The following is an 18,824-nucleotide window of genomic DNA, read 5'->3' as shown; positions in this document are numbered from 1 at the left end:
CCATCCAGACCAACCTCTCTTTAGTTCCCATCTCTCTCCAAGGTGGGTGTGTCTCCATCTTTGAACACGAGGTGAACATTTGTGATGCTTGCCTTTCTGCTTATACTGAGTTTTCTTTCTCTGGATCATTTAAGGCCCAGTTCAGCTAGTGCAGGCTTCTTGGAATCTTTATCTTTTAATTCATGGGCTTACTGTTTATTCCACTCATTCATTTATGTACGTATCCATTCGTCCAACAAACATTATGAGGCTGTTATATATCAAGCAATATGGATATTTAAAATTAAATAGAACACAGCCTCTGCCCTTCACATCACAGTCAGATTTGAGAGATAGACACATAAATAAGATATTTCACACAAATGATTATTGTATTACTGTATTTTAAGAGTTCCCATAACAAAGGTGCCTTCAAGGCATTGTGAGCACACAGAGGAGGAAATATTGGACTCCAAAGAGATCAAACAAGATGAGGCTGATCCCTGCTGAATATGATATATATAGATATTCTAGAGATATTCATGAGAGAGACACGTGGTGGTAGAGGGACAGGGAAAGGCATGGAGGCAGGAGGAACAGCATGCACAAAGGCACATTGGTGAGGCAACAATATGGTAATCAGAGACTGTTACCTCTTTAATGTATCTTGATCAGATGTGCCCGTGGGAGTGACAGTTGCTGAGATAGGCAGTGTTTTAAGTAGAAGGACTTATTAGGAAGACTGTGTAGGACACAATTGTCAGAGTCCAGATGAGAAATTGTGGAGTTCAGAATTAAGGCATCACTAGTGGGATGAGGTGACATGCAGCATGGGGTGGATCATACAGAATCTAGAGTGATTTCTGGGTACATGGCTTGGATGAGTCAATAGTTATGATGATATTAATTGAGATTGCTAATACAGGCAAATGACTAAGTTTTGGATGGAGTTTAATTTTGGACAACCAGATGAAGATATTTAGTGAGCAGCTGAAATGTGGGTTAATTTTAAATTTTTGTGAGTTTGGAGATAGGTTTGCTTCAGTGAAACCATCACAACAATCTACGCTATAAAAATATCCATTATCACCCCAAATTTCCTCTTGCCTTTTCTTCTTTATATTTATTATTCTTTTGTGAGATGAACGCTTACATAAGGTTTACTCTCTTTGGAAAATTTTAAATTTACAATACAGCATTATTAGCTATAGACACTGCTGTATGGTGAGATCTCTAGGGCTTATTCATCTTGCATAACTGAAACTTTGTAACTTTCAGGCCCTTTCTTCAATAACTGTTTATTGAATGTTTATTATGTATCCTGAGTTCAAGGTGTTTAAAATTGGACAAGTCATAGACTTACCCTTATAGGGGACATAGTCCAGTGGATGGAGACAGAAATGAGATTATAATACAGAAGAATTCTACATGCTTACGCACTGGGTTGTGGGAAAAGGTGGCAAATAGAGAGAAAAGCTTAATGTGGGTGGTTGGTGAAGTCTTCACAGGACAAATGATTTTGGAGTTGAAACACAATTTTTATAGACAAGGAGGGCTGGACCTGAATGATATTCTAGGTAGAGAAGACAGAAAAGTTACTGAAGTGTGAAAGAGCACAGAGCCGTTAGTGAATAACAAGTGATTCTGTGTGGTTGGAATACAGAGCAGGTGAGTTCATATGTGCAACTAGGAATACACACCCTGGGGTTCGCGCTTTTGAGGCAAGACTTCAGTTCAAATTGAATTTTCCTCTTCAGTATTTTCCCAGCCCTTTTTGTCTAGAACAGTAGTTCTGAGCTAGTAATGCAGGTCAAGAAGTCTAGACATGATTACATGAAAACATTAAAGGCATGGACAAAATTGCTGCTTTCATTTAAACAAAAAGCCAGGCATTTGTTTCCAGGTTTGGGAGACTCAGACTCTTAGATCAGTGATTAGTAGAAGAGTTTTTTTTTTTTTTTTTTTACCAAAGTTGATTTTTAAATAATTTATCTACCCCTACTGCTACTTAACTTTCCAAAATCATTTGGAAAGAAAGGTCGCACAGGAGTACAACAAATATTTTTTGACTTTAATTCAGAAGTTAATTTCTTGACATTTTTATTAGTAGAGAACAGGTCCTGGCATGTAGTTTTGAATAAATACCAAACTGTTTCAGACAAGAGGAGTTAGACGTTGACAGCTTATGAAACCCAGAAGACAGAGGTTTAGAGTCTATTTCTCTCCTCCATCTTTTTGCTTCCCTTTCTTATTTGCAGTGCCCTGTCTCCTGTGAAGCTTGGCTCTTGGCCAGAGCATGTGTTCCCCAAGTCCCTGCAGAACCCTAGTGAAGCGAAATTGGCAGATTTCTAAGCAGAGGGAGCTGATGAAGAGCCCTTAGGCTCCTAAAACAGTGGGCAGTTTATGATGCATTCTTTAAAGAATTAAGTAGATTATTTATCTACCCAAGTACATGGTTCAATATCCACAAAGGCTTTTGGCTGTTACTATTATTCTGTGATATATTTCAGTGATAAAATAGTAAGTTCAGTTTAACAGAATTTGATATGAATACCTACCACGTACAAGGCACGGTGCTGGTGAACCAGCAAAATGAATATAAACTTTCTTCTTCTTCATGTAATTCAAGAAACTAGCTATCTCAAGGATGACTGAGTTGTGTGGTCATTGGCATTATCCTTAGGCACACTTTATCTGTGGTACCATTTCTTTCTGTGATCTGGTGCCTTATCTTCAGTCATGGTCCTAACTCTAGGGATAGGTTTCTTGCCATCTGCCATCAGGCTGTACTGGTTGATTAGGGTGGCACTGTGTTCCCAAGCCACATCCTCACAGAACTGAGATGTATTATCCTCATTTACCAATATATTTCCCTCTTGTGTTTTTATTGTCATTCTAATGCCTAATTGGATATAGCCTTCTATTTTTTCTTCAATTCTTGATACTCCACTGACAAATTTGTTGGCTATACAAGATGTATTTCATCTTGGTATCTACTTTAAAATATGAAATATTTTCTTACTTGAATTACTCTAATAATTACATAAGTACTAAAAGACTATTTGAATAAGAAAAGGTCCTATGTACCTGGATAATATGAATTTGATGAATTTTAAATGTCTGGGGTTGGGAATATATTTAAATGAATATATTTATATTGAAATGCTTATGTTTGTGTAAGTAAATGCAATTTCAGGAAAAGACATAAAGTGGAAATGATAACATCATGCAGATAATATAGGTTTTTTAAATTTTCCTGTCATCTTATACAGCCTTTTCTAAATAATCATTATTCCCATTATTACCATCATGTGTCCACTCATAAGTGATTTAGGGGAAAATATAATTTATATGTAGTTATTGGTACTGATCTGCTTTAACTAGTTGTTTTAAAAGTAACGTGTGTGTTGAAATTCAGATATTTCCCTGTCCCCTCTGCAATTTTTTACACAGTGTCTTGAATACTTTTGAAAAACTTTGGAAATGGGGTAAAACTAGAATTTCATTCTGATATGCATTGTAACATTCCTTTCTTTTAGATGCTACATGAAGTTATGTGGAAATGAGAGCGTTTCATGAAACCCCTCCTCTGAAAGAGAATGTCTTTCATACGTGGAGCTTTGCTTCCAGTTTTCATAGGACACTGACCTTGTGGCCGAGCCACAGCGGCCCTTCCTGCTATTTTCAGTGATGCACAGAACATCTGAACAGTGATGCTTGCCTCAGATTTACAGATTTTCATCCTGATCCCTTGTTTACTTCTTTGGGGCAGAAAAGCTGGCACTCGTTGCTCTCCATGGTGGCTAATCTTTTCAAGAGCTTGATTTTACCTTACATACATAAGCTTTGCAAAGGAATGTTTACAAAGAAATTGGGAACTACAACCAAAAAAAAAGAGAATCGTCAGCCAAAAAAGGATCAAGACATTGCCACTGCTGGCCAGACCAAAACCCCCAAATTTTCTAATACCTTGAAAAGCACAGTCAAGAAGATTGCAAAGTGTTCGTCCGCTCGCAACTTATCCACTGAGGAAGACGAGGCTAACAAAGAGTTTTCCCTCTCGCCGACATTCAGTTACCGAGTAGCTATTGCCAATGGCCTACAAAAAAAAATTAATGTAACCAATGGTGATAATGAGGATCTGCTTCAAGAGTTTTCTTCGATTGAGAGTTCCTACTCAGAATCACTCAGTGAACTAAGAAGTTCTACGGAAAACCAGGCACAGTCAACACACACGATGCCAGTTCGACGCAACAGGAAGAGCTCGAGCAGCCTGGCGCCCTCCGAGGGGAGCTCTGATGGGGAACGCACCCTGCAGAGCTTAAAACTGGGAGCTTTACGCAAACTGAGGAAATGGAAAAAGAGTCAAGAGTGTGTCTCCTCAGATTCCGAGTTGAGCACGATGAAGAAATCCTGGGGAATAAGAAGCAAATCTTTGGACAGAACTGCCCGAAACCCAAAGACAAACACTCTGGAGCCTGGATTCAGTTCCTCTGGCTGCATTAGCCAGACTCAGGATGTCATGGAAATGATCTTTAAGGAACTTCAGGGAATAAGTCAGATCGAAACTGAACTTACTGAGCTACGGGGGCACGTCAACGCTCTCAAGCATTCCATCGATGAGATCTCCAGCAGTGTGGAGGTCGTGCAAAGTGAAATTGAACAGCTACGTACAGGGTTCGTCCAGTCTCGGAGGGAAACCAGAGACATCCATGATTATATTAAGCACTTAGGTCATGTAGGTGGCAAGGCCAGCCTGAGATTTTTAAATGTGCCTGAAGACAGATTTGAATACGTTGAGAGTGTGGTGTACCAAATTTTAATAGATAAAATGGGTTTTTCAGATGCACCGAATGCTATTAAAATTGAATTTGCTCAGAGAATAGGACACCAAAGGGATTGCCCCAATGCAAAGCCTCGACCTATCCTAGTGTACTTTGAAACCCCTCAGCAAAGGGATTCTGTCTTAAAAAAGTCATATAAACTCAAAGGAACAGGCATCGGAATTTCAACAGATACTCTTGCTCATGACATCAAAGAAAGAAAAGAGAGGGGGATACCATCCTCCCAGACATATGAGAGTATGGACATAAAGCTGTTGACTCCAGAGCCCAAAACCAAGAAGAATAATTGGCAGTCACCTGATGACAGTGATGGAGAGCTAGACTCTGACCTCAATAGAAACAGTTACGCTGTGCTTTCTAAGTCAGAGTTTCCAACAAAGGGAAGTGCATCCAAGTCGAGTTCAAAATCACACAACGCTAGAGCCAAGAATAAAACTGCTAGTAGCAGCAGAATTTCAAATAAATCAGAATATGATCAAATTTCTTCACATTTGCCAGAGTCTGATAACTTGGCAAAACAAACCACAGCCCGTTCTGCGGATGCGGTGCCTCTCTGGCATTCCCAGAGTGATTTTTTCACTGCTAAACTTAGTCGTTCTGAGTCAGATTTTTCCAAATTGTGTCAATCTTATTCGGAGGATTTTTCGGAAAATCAGCTTTTCACTAGAACTAACGGAAGCTCCCTCTTATCGTCTTCTGACCGGGAACTTTGGCAGAGGAAACAGGAGGGCACACCTACCTTGTATGACAGCCCTCAGGATCAGTGTGTGAATGAGGCCCCTCAGGGGGTCCAGGAGCAAAGTGAAATTGAGAACACAGAGACCGCAGATAGTGGAATGAGTAATGGCATGGTGTGTGCGTCTGGAGACCAGAGTCATTACAGTGATTCTCAGCTCTCTTTCCATGAGGATCTTTCTCCATGGAAGGAATGGAATCAGGTAGAGCAAGGAGCTGACTTAGGTTTAGATTCATCCACCCAGGAAGCTTTTGACTATGACATACACAGTTTATCTGATCAACAACTAGAAGTTTACCAGAAAGACCTAGAAGACTTGGGAAAGTGCCACAGTGACCTTCAGGATGACTCTGAGAGCTATGATTTAACCCAAGATGACAACTCATCTCCATGCCCTGGCTTGGATAATGAACCACAAGGACAATGGGTTGGCCAATATAATTCTTATCAGGAAGCTAACTCTAATGAGCTGTACCAAAATCAAAACCAGCTGTCCATGATGTACCGAAGTCAAAGTGAATTGCAAAGTGATGACTCAGAGGATGCTCCCCCCAAATCTTGGCATAGTCGATTAAGCATCGACCTTTCTGATAAGGCTTTCAGCTTCCCCAAGTTTGGATCTACACTCCAGAGGGCTAAGTCAGCCTTGGAAGTGGTGTGGAACAAAAGCACACAGAGTCTCAGTGGGTATGAGGACAGTGGCTCTTCCTTAATGGGGCGATTTCGGACATTATCCCAATCTACTGCAAATGAATCAAGTACTACCCTTGACTCGGATGTCTACACAGAGCCTTATTACTACAAAGCAGAGGATGAGGAGGACTATAGTGAACCAGTGGCTGACAATGAAACAGATTACGTTGAAGTGATGGAGCAAGTCCTGGCTAAGCTGGAAAATAGGACAAGTATTACTGAAACAGATGAACAAATGCAGGAATGTGATCAGCCTTCATATGAAACACCTTATGAAACCCCACAAGATGAGGGTTATGATGGGCAGGTGGATGACATGGTTAGTGAAGGGGGATTGGAACTCTTAAATGAAACATCGGCCGAAATGGAAATAAAAGAAGATGAAAACCAAAACATCCCTGAGCAACCAGTGGAAATCACGAAGCCAAAGCGGGTTCGTCCTTCTTTTAAAGAAGCAGCTTTAAAAGCCTATAAGAAGCAAATGGCGGAATTGGAAGAGAAGATCCTGGCTGGAGGTATTTATGTTTAAATGCTACATTATGAGCTAATTGTGTTTTAACATTGGGTGGTGCTTCTTTAGAACATGTTCTGTGTTTACTCTTTGGAGAAGTAACTTACTTTCAAGGAATTTGCCTGTTTATTCTGAGAAGGGTTTTATTTTACTCAGCTGCCCCAACAATTTGGGCTTGATAATTTAAAACCAAAGTGTTTGCAAGTAGATCATATTAAACTACGCCCTGCGTTCTGTGGATCAAGATTTCTGTGCTAGGATTAGGTATAAACCTTATTTGATATTAACCAACCTTATCCTACCAGTTATCAAAGGAAGGATGAGTGAAATCAAAGAGCAGCCTGGGGTCTCATTTTTGGTTCTGTTAGGTTTACAAGGATGGGGAGGAAAGAGAAATTTAATATTAAAGAATTGGGAAAGATGGGCTCCTAGGTTTACCACTCCTTTTCTCATCAGATCTACACTTTGGAGCCTGCCAGTAGGCAACCTCAGCCCATACCATGGAAGGACCACAGCCTCCCTCACTACCTACTATTGCAGCTGGTGGAGGGCATTAGAGCCAAAACCTTAGGCTGTGCCTGAGGGGTCACAAGTCACCCTTTAGGAGGAGACAGTGAGGGGGTAGAGTTGAGAAGTTTCCTCCTGAAGAGTGAAGTAGAAGTCTCTCTGGGAAATGACAACATTACCTGACCTAATGGTTTTGCTTTATCTTAAGGGGGAACAATTTTGGATAGTACACTTTTGAAAAGTAGCTGCACGTAAATAAAAATTTTGTTGATTTTTGTATTACTCAGCTAAACTTCATCTGCACTTACCTCAATCCCTTAACCATTTACTTTAGTTGCATGCTTATCTCTTTATATCTTTGGGATAGTTTGATATAATCTCAATGTTAATGAATTTGATACATTGTTAATGTTTTCCTTGGTTACAGCTTTTAAGAGATTTAAAAAACTCTACATAATACTTCATAAAGGTGTACATTTATGTATATGATCAAGTGTTACTTGCTGTTATGACATAATATAATAATTCTTTCAGCCAGTAGCCAATTATGGCTTCTTTTTCTTGACCAAAACTGTGATCAGATTTTACTCCAAACTGGCCATTTTCTGATTGACATGGATGGATCACTGAATAATCAGATACCTTTCTGGTTAAACTGTTTCAGGTCCTAAAACAATTGAAATAACAATTAAGGTTCTTTGCTCTAAAAACTCTCCATATAAAATAACATATCTTACGTAATTTATTTAAGTCAAGGGCATCTTGGGTGCATTGGCTGTTTTTTGGTTGTTATTTTTGGGGGAGAAGTGTTCTTGACTATCTTTAAATTGATTTAAAAGGGCAAAAGAGTCAAAAATTTTATGTAAATATAATTCATAGTGGAGTAATGTCTATCTTATTTCAGAATGACTCTGATTAGTTAGATATTCTTATCACCGACGCTCAGTTGATAGTTTCTTGAAATACAGGCCAGCAGTTTAACGTATTTTACTTACTGTAGATTCAGAGAGGTCTACTGAAAGGCATATTAGAAATAAGCTCTCTGTGTGTGTGTGTGTATGTGTGTGTGTGTGGTGTGTGTTATGATGCAGTACATGAACGTTTTAATGCCAAACTGGTTAAGGGATCTGAAATGTTAGGCAATATTATAAATACAACAAAACTATACGTTTCAGAGGAAAAAAGGTTCATCAACTTTTTAAAAATCCCAAATTAACAAACTTCTGCAAAGTAGATTGTTACTGATAAAGACCATTTACATGGCTAGCAATCCTAGTCACTTAGCACTCAGAAACATAAAGACACTTGCTTATCCACACACCACCAACTTCAGAATCCCAAGTAGGTGAAACAGTTGTGTGCCGCATACCTGACACACCAGGCCTGACTACAGAGGACTCAGACCCCCTCTGCCACCTTGGAGCTTGGCTTGTTATCCTCTGAGCCAGCTTTGAAAGGAATCTGTTGGATATCACTTATCCTAGAGGAAGTCATACGCATGTCTTTAAGATGCTCTCTGGTTGCTTGGGAGGCACCAGATTGACTACCCAGGAGGCTGCGGTAGCCTAGATTTTAAAGGCCATCTCTTCTCCCCTTGGCAGTGGTCAGGCCGCTGTCCCCCTCCTGTGCACCAATATGCCTCATGAGGAAGGGCAGCCAAAGAAGGGCATTTTTCAGGCCCTTCCTGACTCAGAGCATCCCAATGAGATGCCAGTCCTTATGATGGATTTCGTGCCCATGGCCATCTGCTCACTGGGCTTTGAGCAGATGCCAACACATTTTTCTCTCCATGACTATTCTGTCACTGTTAGGTAGCAGTGCTGTCTTTTCTCCATTACTCACCTGGCAAGATGGGACCTTAGAGCGCTTGCTATAAACAACGTAAGTAAAGAGGGATTTTGAAAGACCCCAACATTTATATACGTGGATATTTGGTGCTAGTGTTTCTGAGAACTTTCACCTTGAACAGTACACCAATGGGGAAAGAGATTTAGACTGTGTGTAGCCAGACCCTCCATGAGGCCATATTCTTCCCTTATTGTTGGACCCTAATGAGTGTTACCTCTTGTCTAGCTGGCCTGAAACTCACACGATGGTGGTGCATATCTGATCCGCTACCTCCAGCCCTGCACCACCCATCAACTGGAATTCACTATTGTCTACTCTGAATTCCTATTCATCTGCCTCTTAGGCACTGGCTTCCACCTTGTGTAATGAAGATTTATGTACATTGCACGTGTTCTTTTCTCAGCTGTGATCTAAAGGTGAGAAGCCTTATCTTTTCATCCTTTCCTTTGCTCTATACCTAGACCAGTGCTTTACACAGGGATGACAGTGAGTTCATATGTGGGATGAATGCCTGAATCAAGGGAAATAGGAGACTAAATAAAAAGCACAAGCTTTGAAGTCAAATCCAAATCCAATCTGTGGTCTGTAATTGCTAAGACTATGACTTTCTCTCTTGCGAGTTCAGGAATATGATTAGGATAAAAACTTATTATTGAGCACTGCTATCTGTACACCAGGCACTTCCCAGGCAGTTTATCTGTTTTTTTTTTATTCCTTTACTTCTTACAATATCACTATGAATTTGGTTTCATTATTACCTCATTTTACAGGTTAGGAAACTGAAATGCTGAAAACTTACATAAGTTATTCAATGTCATGCAGATAGTAAGGGGTGAATTTAGAATTAAATGGATGATAATTTGGGTTATTTAGAGCAGTCATATGCTGTATGGTTGTTTTGTTTGTGTTTTAAGGAGGAAAGACCTCAGGAAAGATGGAGGCAGTATTAGCCACCAGCTGTATTCCCAGTAAAGGATGTTCTTGGGAAAACAGGAATAATAAGAAAGGCACTGAATTTAAAGTAGTTCATTCTCCATTTTTTTATTTCAAATCCATGTTCATCTTATAAATCAAGGCTTGTAGAGCCCAATAAACACTGCAGCAGCTGCTGGAAGGATGATGTATCTGAAGTCTGAGTACACTTCACCTGCCATTAGATTCTAAAGTCATACCTGGAATTAGATTCTCAGGTCAGTTTGAAGTAAATTTTTCTAGCAGAAGAACAAAAATTTTGTTTTGCTTTGCGATGCCATCCCTGGGCTCTCTGTAGATTCTGAAAGAGATTTCTCCTAGATGAGACTGTACAGTCAATGGGTGAATCTTCCATTCTGTTGCTGTTGTAATGCCAGAACCTACACCAGTATCTGGCACAGAGCAAATGCTCAATAGGTATTTGTGCACCAGGTCAGTAAATGCTCTGAGTTGCTGGGCTACCTAGCTCCGTGCAAAGTGGAGAACTCTTAGAATTCAGATAAACTTTAGTTTTCTTTCTTTCAGTCAAAAAGACTTTTTATTTTATTTATTTGTTTGTTTGTTATAATTTATATATTTTATAAAATGTATATTTTTAAATTTTTTTTTTTAGTGGAGGTACTGGGGATTGAACCCAGGACTTCGTACATGCTAAGCACACACTGTATCACTGAGCTATACCCTCCCCCCTATTATATATATTTTAATATAGTGCAATAGAGAAAGCATGATTGACAGTGAAAACAGGACTTTTCCCTCCTTTTGCTCTGTTAATCACAGTATCTTTCTTTCTATGATGATGTAACCTATCCATCTCCAAAAACTTAGTTGAATTTTTTTAAATTCCAGGTTTAATGGTTAAGAATAAATATTTCAACTAAGTTTTGGAGATTTGCTGGCTTAAATTTATCAAGAAGTGCTTCTTAAACTTTTGAATGCCTCTGGGCCTCACCTGTGGAGAGTCTAAGTCAAGAGTGACGAGGTCTGCCTTTTTAACACACTCCCCAGGGGCTTCTAATGCAGGTGATCATCAGAGGTCTAAGGTTATACAGTTAATAAGAGCACTGATGGAAACTGATATGCATATGACACAATTCAGAGTCTGATGCTCTTTCCGTGACATTCCATTGTGAGTGTGGGCAAGTCTTGTCATGAAAGGGCATAGCTCATATTTTGAACCATACAGATAAGTTGTGCTTTTAAGGTCAGCCAGTTTTGCATTAGCTACTGTAGTAAGTATTGATCTCTGTTAGCACAAAGCGAGTGATAATTGTTTGGGATGAGACAGGATCACATGTTTAAGAAGTTTAGAAAAATCTGGAAGGGTGACACTTGGCATATTAAAAGGCTTTATTAGAGGTGAAGAAGTGTAAATAATGGTGATTTTTTGAGGAATGAAAGCATTTCACAGAAGGTGGGGCAGAAGTTCACAAGGATACACAAAGGCCAGCTAGTAACAGGAGCAACGAATATTTAGGCTTCAAAGATTTTGTTTACTTATAATTATTAATGGCTTCAAACTATATACCTGAAACAGTTTCTTTGTAGGGGAACTAAAAATGTAATACATTTTTCAAGGGAAATATTAACTGACAATGAAAGATGGTGATTTCCTTATTGTACTAGGAGTATTGCTTTAAAGTTTACAATACAGATTTCCAAGTTCCAGAGATTCATGAAAGGGTGTTCTGTTAAAATCTCTGCTGGCTAGGTTTTTATTTGTTTGCTTAGGCTAACGCCGTTGTTCATGTACTTTCTGCAAGTTCAAATAGAGAGATATATTCTATAGAAACTATGACTCATTTGAGAACTTTCTATGTGGAATAAAATAAAGAAACTCTGAACTCTGGTGTAAGATACAGCAAAGGATAGCCTGATCAACTGTTATTAATTAGGTTAGAATTGGAGATGCCAGGACCTGAAATAGATGTACCCACTGGGGTGATGCAGGCTCTGGGATAAATGTCAATAGGAAATGAAGAGAGAAAGTGCAGTACAGCAGAAGAAAATCTGCTACTTGGAAAGTATACCTGAAACTACAGATGACTTCTTGGGCATTTAAGAGTCTAAGTCTGGGTATCAGTTGGGGTGTTAGAGAACAGCCAGGAACAAGGAGAATCAGGGGCTGGAAGTGGGCAGGAACTTTCTTCCAGGAAGGCTTTTTCTTGATTGGCCTTTGGTTACCTGACTAGGGACTAGGAAAGGCTCTAAATATCCCAGAATAGGAACTATTGAGAGGAAAGCAAATCCCAGAGGGATTGCTAAACTAGATAGCTCATGCAGAGAGTGAGCTAGGTGCCTGAACTGGGGCGCATGGTCAGGAGTCAGTCTCTAATATAGGTTAAAAAAAACTTGATAGTTCCACTGACATCCAAGAACTGAGCCCAGTTTGCAGACAGAATGACTTGATGACAAGTCTCAGGTTGTTGGGATACCCTGACTCCACGTGGAAAGATTCCTCCTGATAAGGTGTTTGTTGAGGTTGCCTCCACAGACTACAAGACCAAAAAGAACTAAATGCATTAATGGACTTCTTCACCATGGTCAATTCCAACTTACGGTATGCTTTTTCTTCTTCTTTTTAAAGAAAAATATATTATGGAATCTTGTCCACTACCTCATGCATTAAACTTCACTCATGCTGGGTCTCAGCTAACTTCCAAAAATAAAAGAAACCCTCAGAGGGTAAAAATTACTAACATTCAGCAGATTCCACCAACTGTGATATGACTCTGTAAGCAATTAAAGGGTCCCAAAGATACTTTGAGCAATGCCACTTTATTTAGAATAAGTGTATCTGTCCCTGCTCCCTCCTGCCATCTTCACTGCCTCCAGCTTATCCCTTACTTCTGTGCCAGTGCAACCATTTGAAAAGGATAGTACTCATTTTGAAGTAGGAAACTTGATATTTGTGTGGACATTTTTGTAATATAGCATTGACCCACACAAACACACTCACATTAATATTTTTAAGAACTCTGTAAGGCAGGTAGCTTAATAATGGATAACATTTATTGAGGACTTTGTTATGTGCCAGACACTGTTCTAAATATTTTACTCTATATTAAGTCATATAATCCTCATAACAACCCTATGAGATGGGTAGTATTATTATCTCCATTTTATAAGAAACAGAGACACTAATTTAACTAAGAAGAAGGTTTAAAAGAAGAAGAAGAAGAAGATGTGGCAGAACCAGGATTTAGAATTAGGCATTTCTTTTCCAGCTTCTATGTGCTTACTCACTGCTGCCTAGTTTAGGATTTCAGAAATGAAGTCCTGGTATTCAGCTTTATCAGATGGAGACCTAAGGTGGAAAAATGTTGACTTACCTGACAACACAGATTTGTCAGCAGAGTTACAATTACAAGCTGTTCTCCCAAATCATAAGCCAGCACTCAAGCTATCAGACCATCCTTCCATTTCACATGATGTTATTACAGGCAACATGATTATCCAGCTATCCTTTCTGTGTAACTTGTGGTAAAAGAAACTGTTGCCCGCATATAATAGTGGCAACAAGAAATGACAGATTGAAATGATCTTATTTCCCAGAGATGTAGGCTAAGCTGCCCCTTTTCTTAATGTCTTTTCTGACGCTTAATGATGTCTTGTGGAAAGACCATGTCTTTAGTTTTCTATTTCTGTTCTTTAGTGATTAGAGTTAGACACATACTCTCATAGGTGTGCACACACAGAAAATGTGAATTCACTTGATATTAGCAGAGTGGTGTTTTACTGTCTGTAGAGAATCAGTAGGAAAATTCCTGGATTGATCAACATTCCCTTTGCATTTTCTGAGCATACAAAGCAATTTTAATAAAAGTTTTTTAGAATTAACTATCATATATATGTAATCCTCATAAAACACTGATGAGATTGCCAACCTCTCCAAGTCTCTGTTCCCTCCAGGAAATTAGTAGTAGTTATGTAGATTGTAAAACTGGTGAGTGATGGGACCAGTATCAACCCCAGGACTTCTGAATGTTACTCTGGTCCTCTTTGCACAGCAACATGCGCTCAGTTACTTGTGTACACTTATGCATCTTTCTTCTGGACTTAAAACACCTGATCTGTAATACAAACTTCTGGGGCTGTGCCAAGGGTATTTCTCTGCTGATTCTTAAAGCTAGTATTTCTCAGATTTTAGAATGCATGAGGATCACTTGGGAGCACTTGGTTAAAAAAGATAAACTTCTTGATCAGATCTTCAGTTAATTTCAATGCAGGATGATTCATGGATCACATTAAGAAATGCTTAAATAGTTAATAATAGATCCTAAGTGTTCTTTTGTTTTTTACTCCTTCTTGAGTGATTTCATATGCTCCCTTGGCTTGAACTATCATTTTTGTGCTGATCTTTCCGAATCAGTGTCTTTGGGCTAACTCACCCTTCCCTAACCTAGACTATTATGTACACTTTTTCATTGGTCATTAATTCATCCACTAGTTCACTCATTCTTTAGTAAATATCTAATTGCCTGGCTGGGCATCTGGGATAGTGTAGTGACAGATTTTATTTGGTCTTTGTCTTTATTAAGTGGTTGAGATGAATTTCAATTTTAAAGATATACAAATGCATCATTTTTAACTTTGCTAACTGCTGGAGAAGGAAGTACAAAGGGTTAAAAAAGTATATTATCATTTGAAGGTTAGAGAAGACTTACCAGAGGAAATGACATTTGATCTGAAGTCAGAAGAATGAATACATTGAACTAGGCTAAGGGAAAGGAAAAAGCATTCCAGGCAGAGAAAGTGGGATGGACCAGGATCTTAAGGCAGAAAGTGATATGACAAATTTGAGAAACTTAAAGAAAGCATGGTGGGGCTGGAATTCATCAGGTGAGGCAGAGAATGGTAGGAGACAAATCTGGTGTAGCATTCATTAACCAGATTTTTCTGAGTCTTGTGGATCAGTTGGGAATTTGTTTTTTTTCTCCAAGTTACCACGGAAATCCATTGAAAGGGATTGGCCATAATGAATTATAGAACTTCATTCACATGGGATATTCTGTTATGGCTCCAATTTATCATGCCTGACACCAAACTCTTTTCTTCCTCTGTCTCCTAATCCTGCTCCTCCTCCTGGGTTTCCTATCTCAATGAAGGGCACCACAATTCCCCTGTTTGCTAAGGTCAGAGAGTCATCCTTCTTGGATCCTTCCTCATCACACTCTAGTGGACCTTTGTCTCATTTGGGGCTACCCAGCATCTGTATTCATTTCTTAACAATGTCGTTGGGTGTGTGAGCCCTTGGAGGGAAGTGGTACCCTGTGTCCTGCTGCAGAAGCTGGAGGTCGCTGGAAAGTCCTTCTCCCTGGCTTGAGCACAGAACTTCAGACTTGGCTAATTGAAAGCTTCTGCTAAGGACTTTGAATTTGAATCTGTCATTTAACAAGCCCTGACAATTTTACCACCTAGTTCTCAACAACAGCAAATTCTCTCCATCTCCTTATTTCTACTGTACTTCTAGCAACCATCATGTCTTACCTGGACTATTTCTATCCTAACTAGTCTTCTTGTCTCTTTGCTCTGATTCCTCCTGTTGCCCTTACAGTCTGTCACCTCTCTGCATCCAGAGATACATACAAATCTGTGAAAAAAGAAAAGATGAAAAACATCTTTGTAGTACTTTTAGTCCAAACAAGCAGTGGGCTCGTTATGCTGAAAATGCCTGGGCATTTTCTGGGCAGTAAGCTCCTGGGTGTCAGAGGCTGTGTCGCCTACCCTGGCACCTCTCAGTGTCCAGCAGTGACCCACAATGAGGCAGCTGTGCAGAGTGGTTAACAGTGGGCTCCAGCGTCAGCCTCCAAGTTGCATAATCCTAGGCAAGTTGTTTAATGTCTCTGTGGCTCCATTTCCTCACTGACAAAATACAAAGAATAGTAGTATCTTTGTATAATAAAAATAAAATAAATAAAAATAAGATAGGCTTTCAGCCAAACCAGTAACTAATCAGTAGGGAGCCAACGTGAGTAAAAAGTGTTAAGATTTCATCCTTTGATCTTAAACTATTTCTGAGAAATTTGAGCCAGAAGTCAAATGCTGCAGTTACCTTCCTGTATATGTCTTAACTGAACTAACCCATCGAGAATGCATTTGGGGAAGTGATCAATTATGTAATTAGTTTTGTGGTCTGAATCCTTGAAAGACCAGGCAGAGGCAACTTGGCACGAAGTGCTCGATGCAGTATTAATAACTACAGTTATTGATGTTTTCATGAAACACAAAAACGTGCAACTGCTTGAATTCTCTGCCTTGTTAACTACTTTGCCTCAGGGCGTTTGCAACATAGAGAATCAAGTATATCCATCAGCATTTATTGAGTGCAAAAAGTGTGGTAAGCTCTGGACTAGGGCCATGGGAAGGGAGAAAACACAAGATGCAAAGACATGGATTCTCTCTTTAATAAGATTACAGTCTAGTTCGGGGTCAATTCAGAATTATTTCTTGAGCTCACTGCTGTAAGAAGTGTTGTGGCTTATAATAAAATATAATTATTCAATTGTTTATTATAAAAATATTTTTTAGCACTTACCTGAATGTATGCTGTGGAGGACATCATAATTATAATTAGATAAGAAGACACAAAAAAGAATTAAATCACTGGGTGACTAATGACAATGACTAATTATTAATTAAGGACCATTTAATTTGTAGCTGTTAATGATTATTACTAATAAGCTTAGAAGATAAAAAGGGGTCATCACATTAAAGATAGCAACTAACATTTATTCATCTCAAACTCTGTGACAGAAGTGAGTACTCTGCATGCATTTTTTCAACTTTAAGTCTCCACACACCGTCAGCAGTACTGCAAATGTCTCTGAAACTCCACATCACCCAACTGAGTCTGCCTCTGATTTCAGCTGCAGCTGTCATGGACCTCAGCATGGGAGCTCAGCCTCATCTTTCACTGACAGCCGCCCACCTCCAGCAGGTGCCTTCACTCTCTTAAATTCCTGCTTCGGAGTCTCCCTGATCTTCAGGGATTATCAGCATCCCTCAAGCAAGGGTGTTCAGTGGTTATTAGATAAAAGCTTCAGCCTTATGCCCTTCAGTTGACCACAGCTCCTGAGGTCCGAGCTGAGTCACGTCCCTACTATCTGCATCAGCATCCTTAGGGATGCACCCTTGAAAGGGCTTGTCCTCCTGTGCCTCATTTTCCCTACTTCTCATTCCTGCTTCCAGGACCACCTCCCAAGGAAACTTACCCTCTTGTCCTTGTCCAGGATCTACTTCTGGGGGAACCCAAACTAAGACCCGAGGGCATGACAATAAGTGTCCTCATTTTACCGATGAAATAAGAGAGCCTTAGACCATCAAGCTGAGTGTCATTTACCTCGCTGACTCACCGTCAGCAGAACCAGGGTTCGAATACCTGCTCTTAATTACTGCATTACTTCTCGAGAGCAATATGAAGGAAAAAGGCTAAAGTCATTGCAAGCAGAATGCCTAGGTTTGAGAGACTTTAGAAATGATCTCAGACACTGGGGTGAAATGGGTTAGAAATTATTATTAATGACAGTAGTAAGTGACCACACACACTTCTGTATATGTTGAAAAATATCAGGGCACAATTGTGTAGAAGTGAATGGGGCTTCCATGCTCATTTTCTTACCCCACCAGTCCCTCACCCCCAGTCTTCTGGGCTGGCAGTGCTGTGTCTTCTGATCATTGAGTGTCCTGTGTCCCCCCGCTCCTCATCCTCCCTCTCTTCTCAACAGTGCTTGTAGAATGATCCCTACTGTAATGCATTTTCAGTTACTGAGCTGCATCTCCTGAGAGTGTTTGCATTTTTATGCCTTTCCTCTTCCGTTATACAGTGACAGGTTTTCCTGCTGATAAAGCCATTTTGGGACATAGGCAAACAGGTAGGAGATATATATATATATATATTTTGTGTGTCGGGGGGATAGCAGAGCTTGTCCAGATATCCTGAAATCCCACCATGTTAGTAACTGAACACACATAAGGCTAGGCTTGAATGAAACCGTTCTGAAACAATTTGAAGTTTCTGCATTTTGAGGTAGAGTTAGCAGGATTGAGAGAGAGAAATGGAAAGAATCAGAGCATTATTTCTGTCCACGTATTTTGGAAGGGACCCAAGTGTGTGTTTGCCTGAGTAAATGTGCATACATGCATAATGACCTAACTGGGCAGGTAGTAAATGATTTTCATTGATGTCTTTCATAAATACTACAGAAATAAAAATCAAATATGGTAAAGCTTTGATCTGGCTGCATACATTTATTTATTTATTTATTCATTTACTTAAATTGAGGCATAGTCAGTTTATAATACTGTGTCAATTTCTGGTTTACAGCATGTTTCAGTCATATACAAACATACATACAGTCTTTTTCATATTCTTTTTCATTATAGGTTACGAGATATTGACTACAGTTCTTTGTGCTAAGCAGAAGAAACTTGTTTATCTGTTTTATATATAGTAGTTAATATCTGCAAGTCTTGAACTCCCAGTTTATCCCTTCCCCACCTACTTCTGCCCCTGGTAACTATAAGTTTGTTTTCTATGTCTGTGAGTCTGTTTCTGTTTTGTAGATAAGTTCATCTGTGTCTTTTTTTTTTCAGTTTACATGTGTAAGTGATATAATGTGGTATTTTTCTTTTTTTCTGCAGTTAGAATGATGATCTCCAGGTGTATCCATGTTTCAGCAAATGACATTATTTTTATAGCTGAGTAGTATTCCATTGTCTAAATATACCATGA

General features: G+C 39.4%; 1 protein-coding gene across 1 annotated transcript in view; it reads left to right on the top strand.

Annotated features, from left to right (window-relative positions):
• Positions 1-3,775: 3,775 nt before the first annotated feature.
• The window catches only part of UNC13C (unc-13 homolog C), a 471,320-nt gene continuing 456,271 nt past the window's right edge, over positions 3,776-18,824 (top strand). Inside the window, exon 1 of the mRNA XM_031672763.2 lies at positions 3,776-6,767. Coding sequence (XP_031528623.1) covers positions 3,776-6,767 — 2,992 coding nt within the window. The remainder of the gene's footprint in view (positions 6,768-18,824) is intronic.

The sequence above is a fragment of the Vicugna pacos genome, chromosome 6, assembly GCF_048564905.1.
Source record: "Vicugna pacos chromosome 6, VicPac4, whole genome shotgun sequence".
Lineage (NCBI taxonomy): Eukaryota > Metazoa > Chordata > Mammalia > Artiodactyla > Camelidae > Vicugna > Vicugna pacos.
This window is presented reverse-complemented; position numbering and strand designations above follow the sequence as displayed.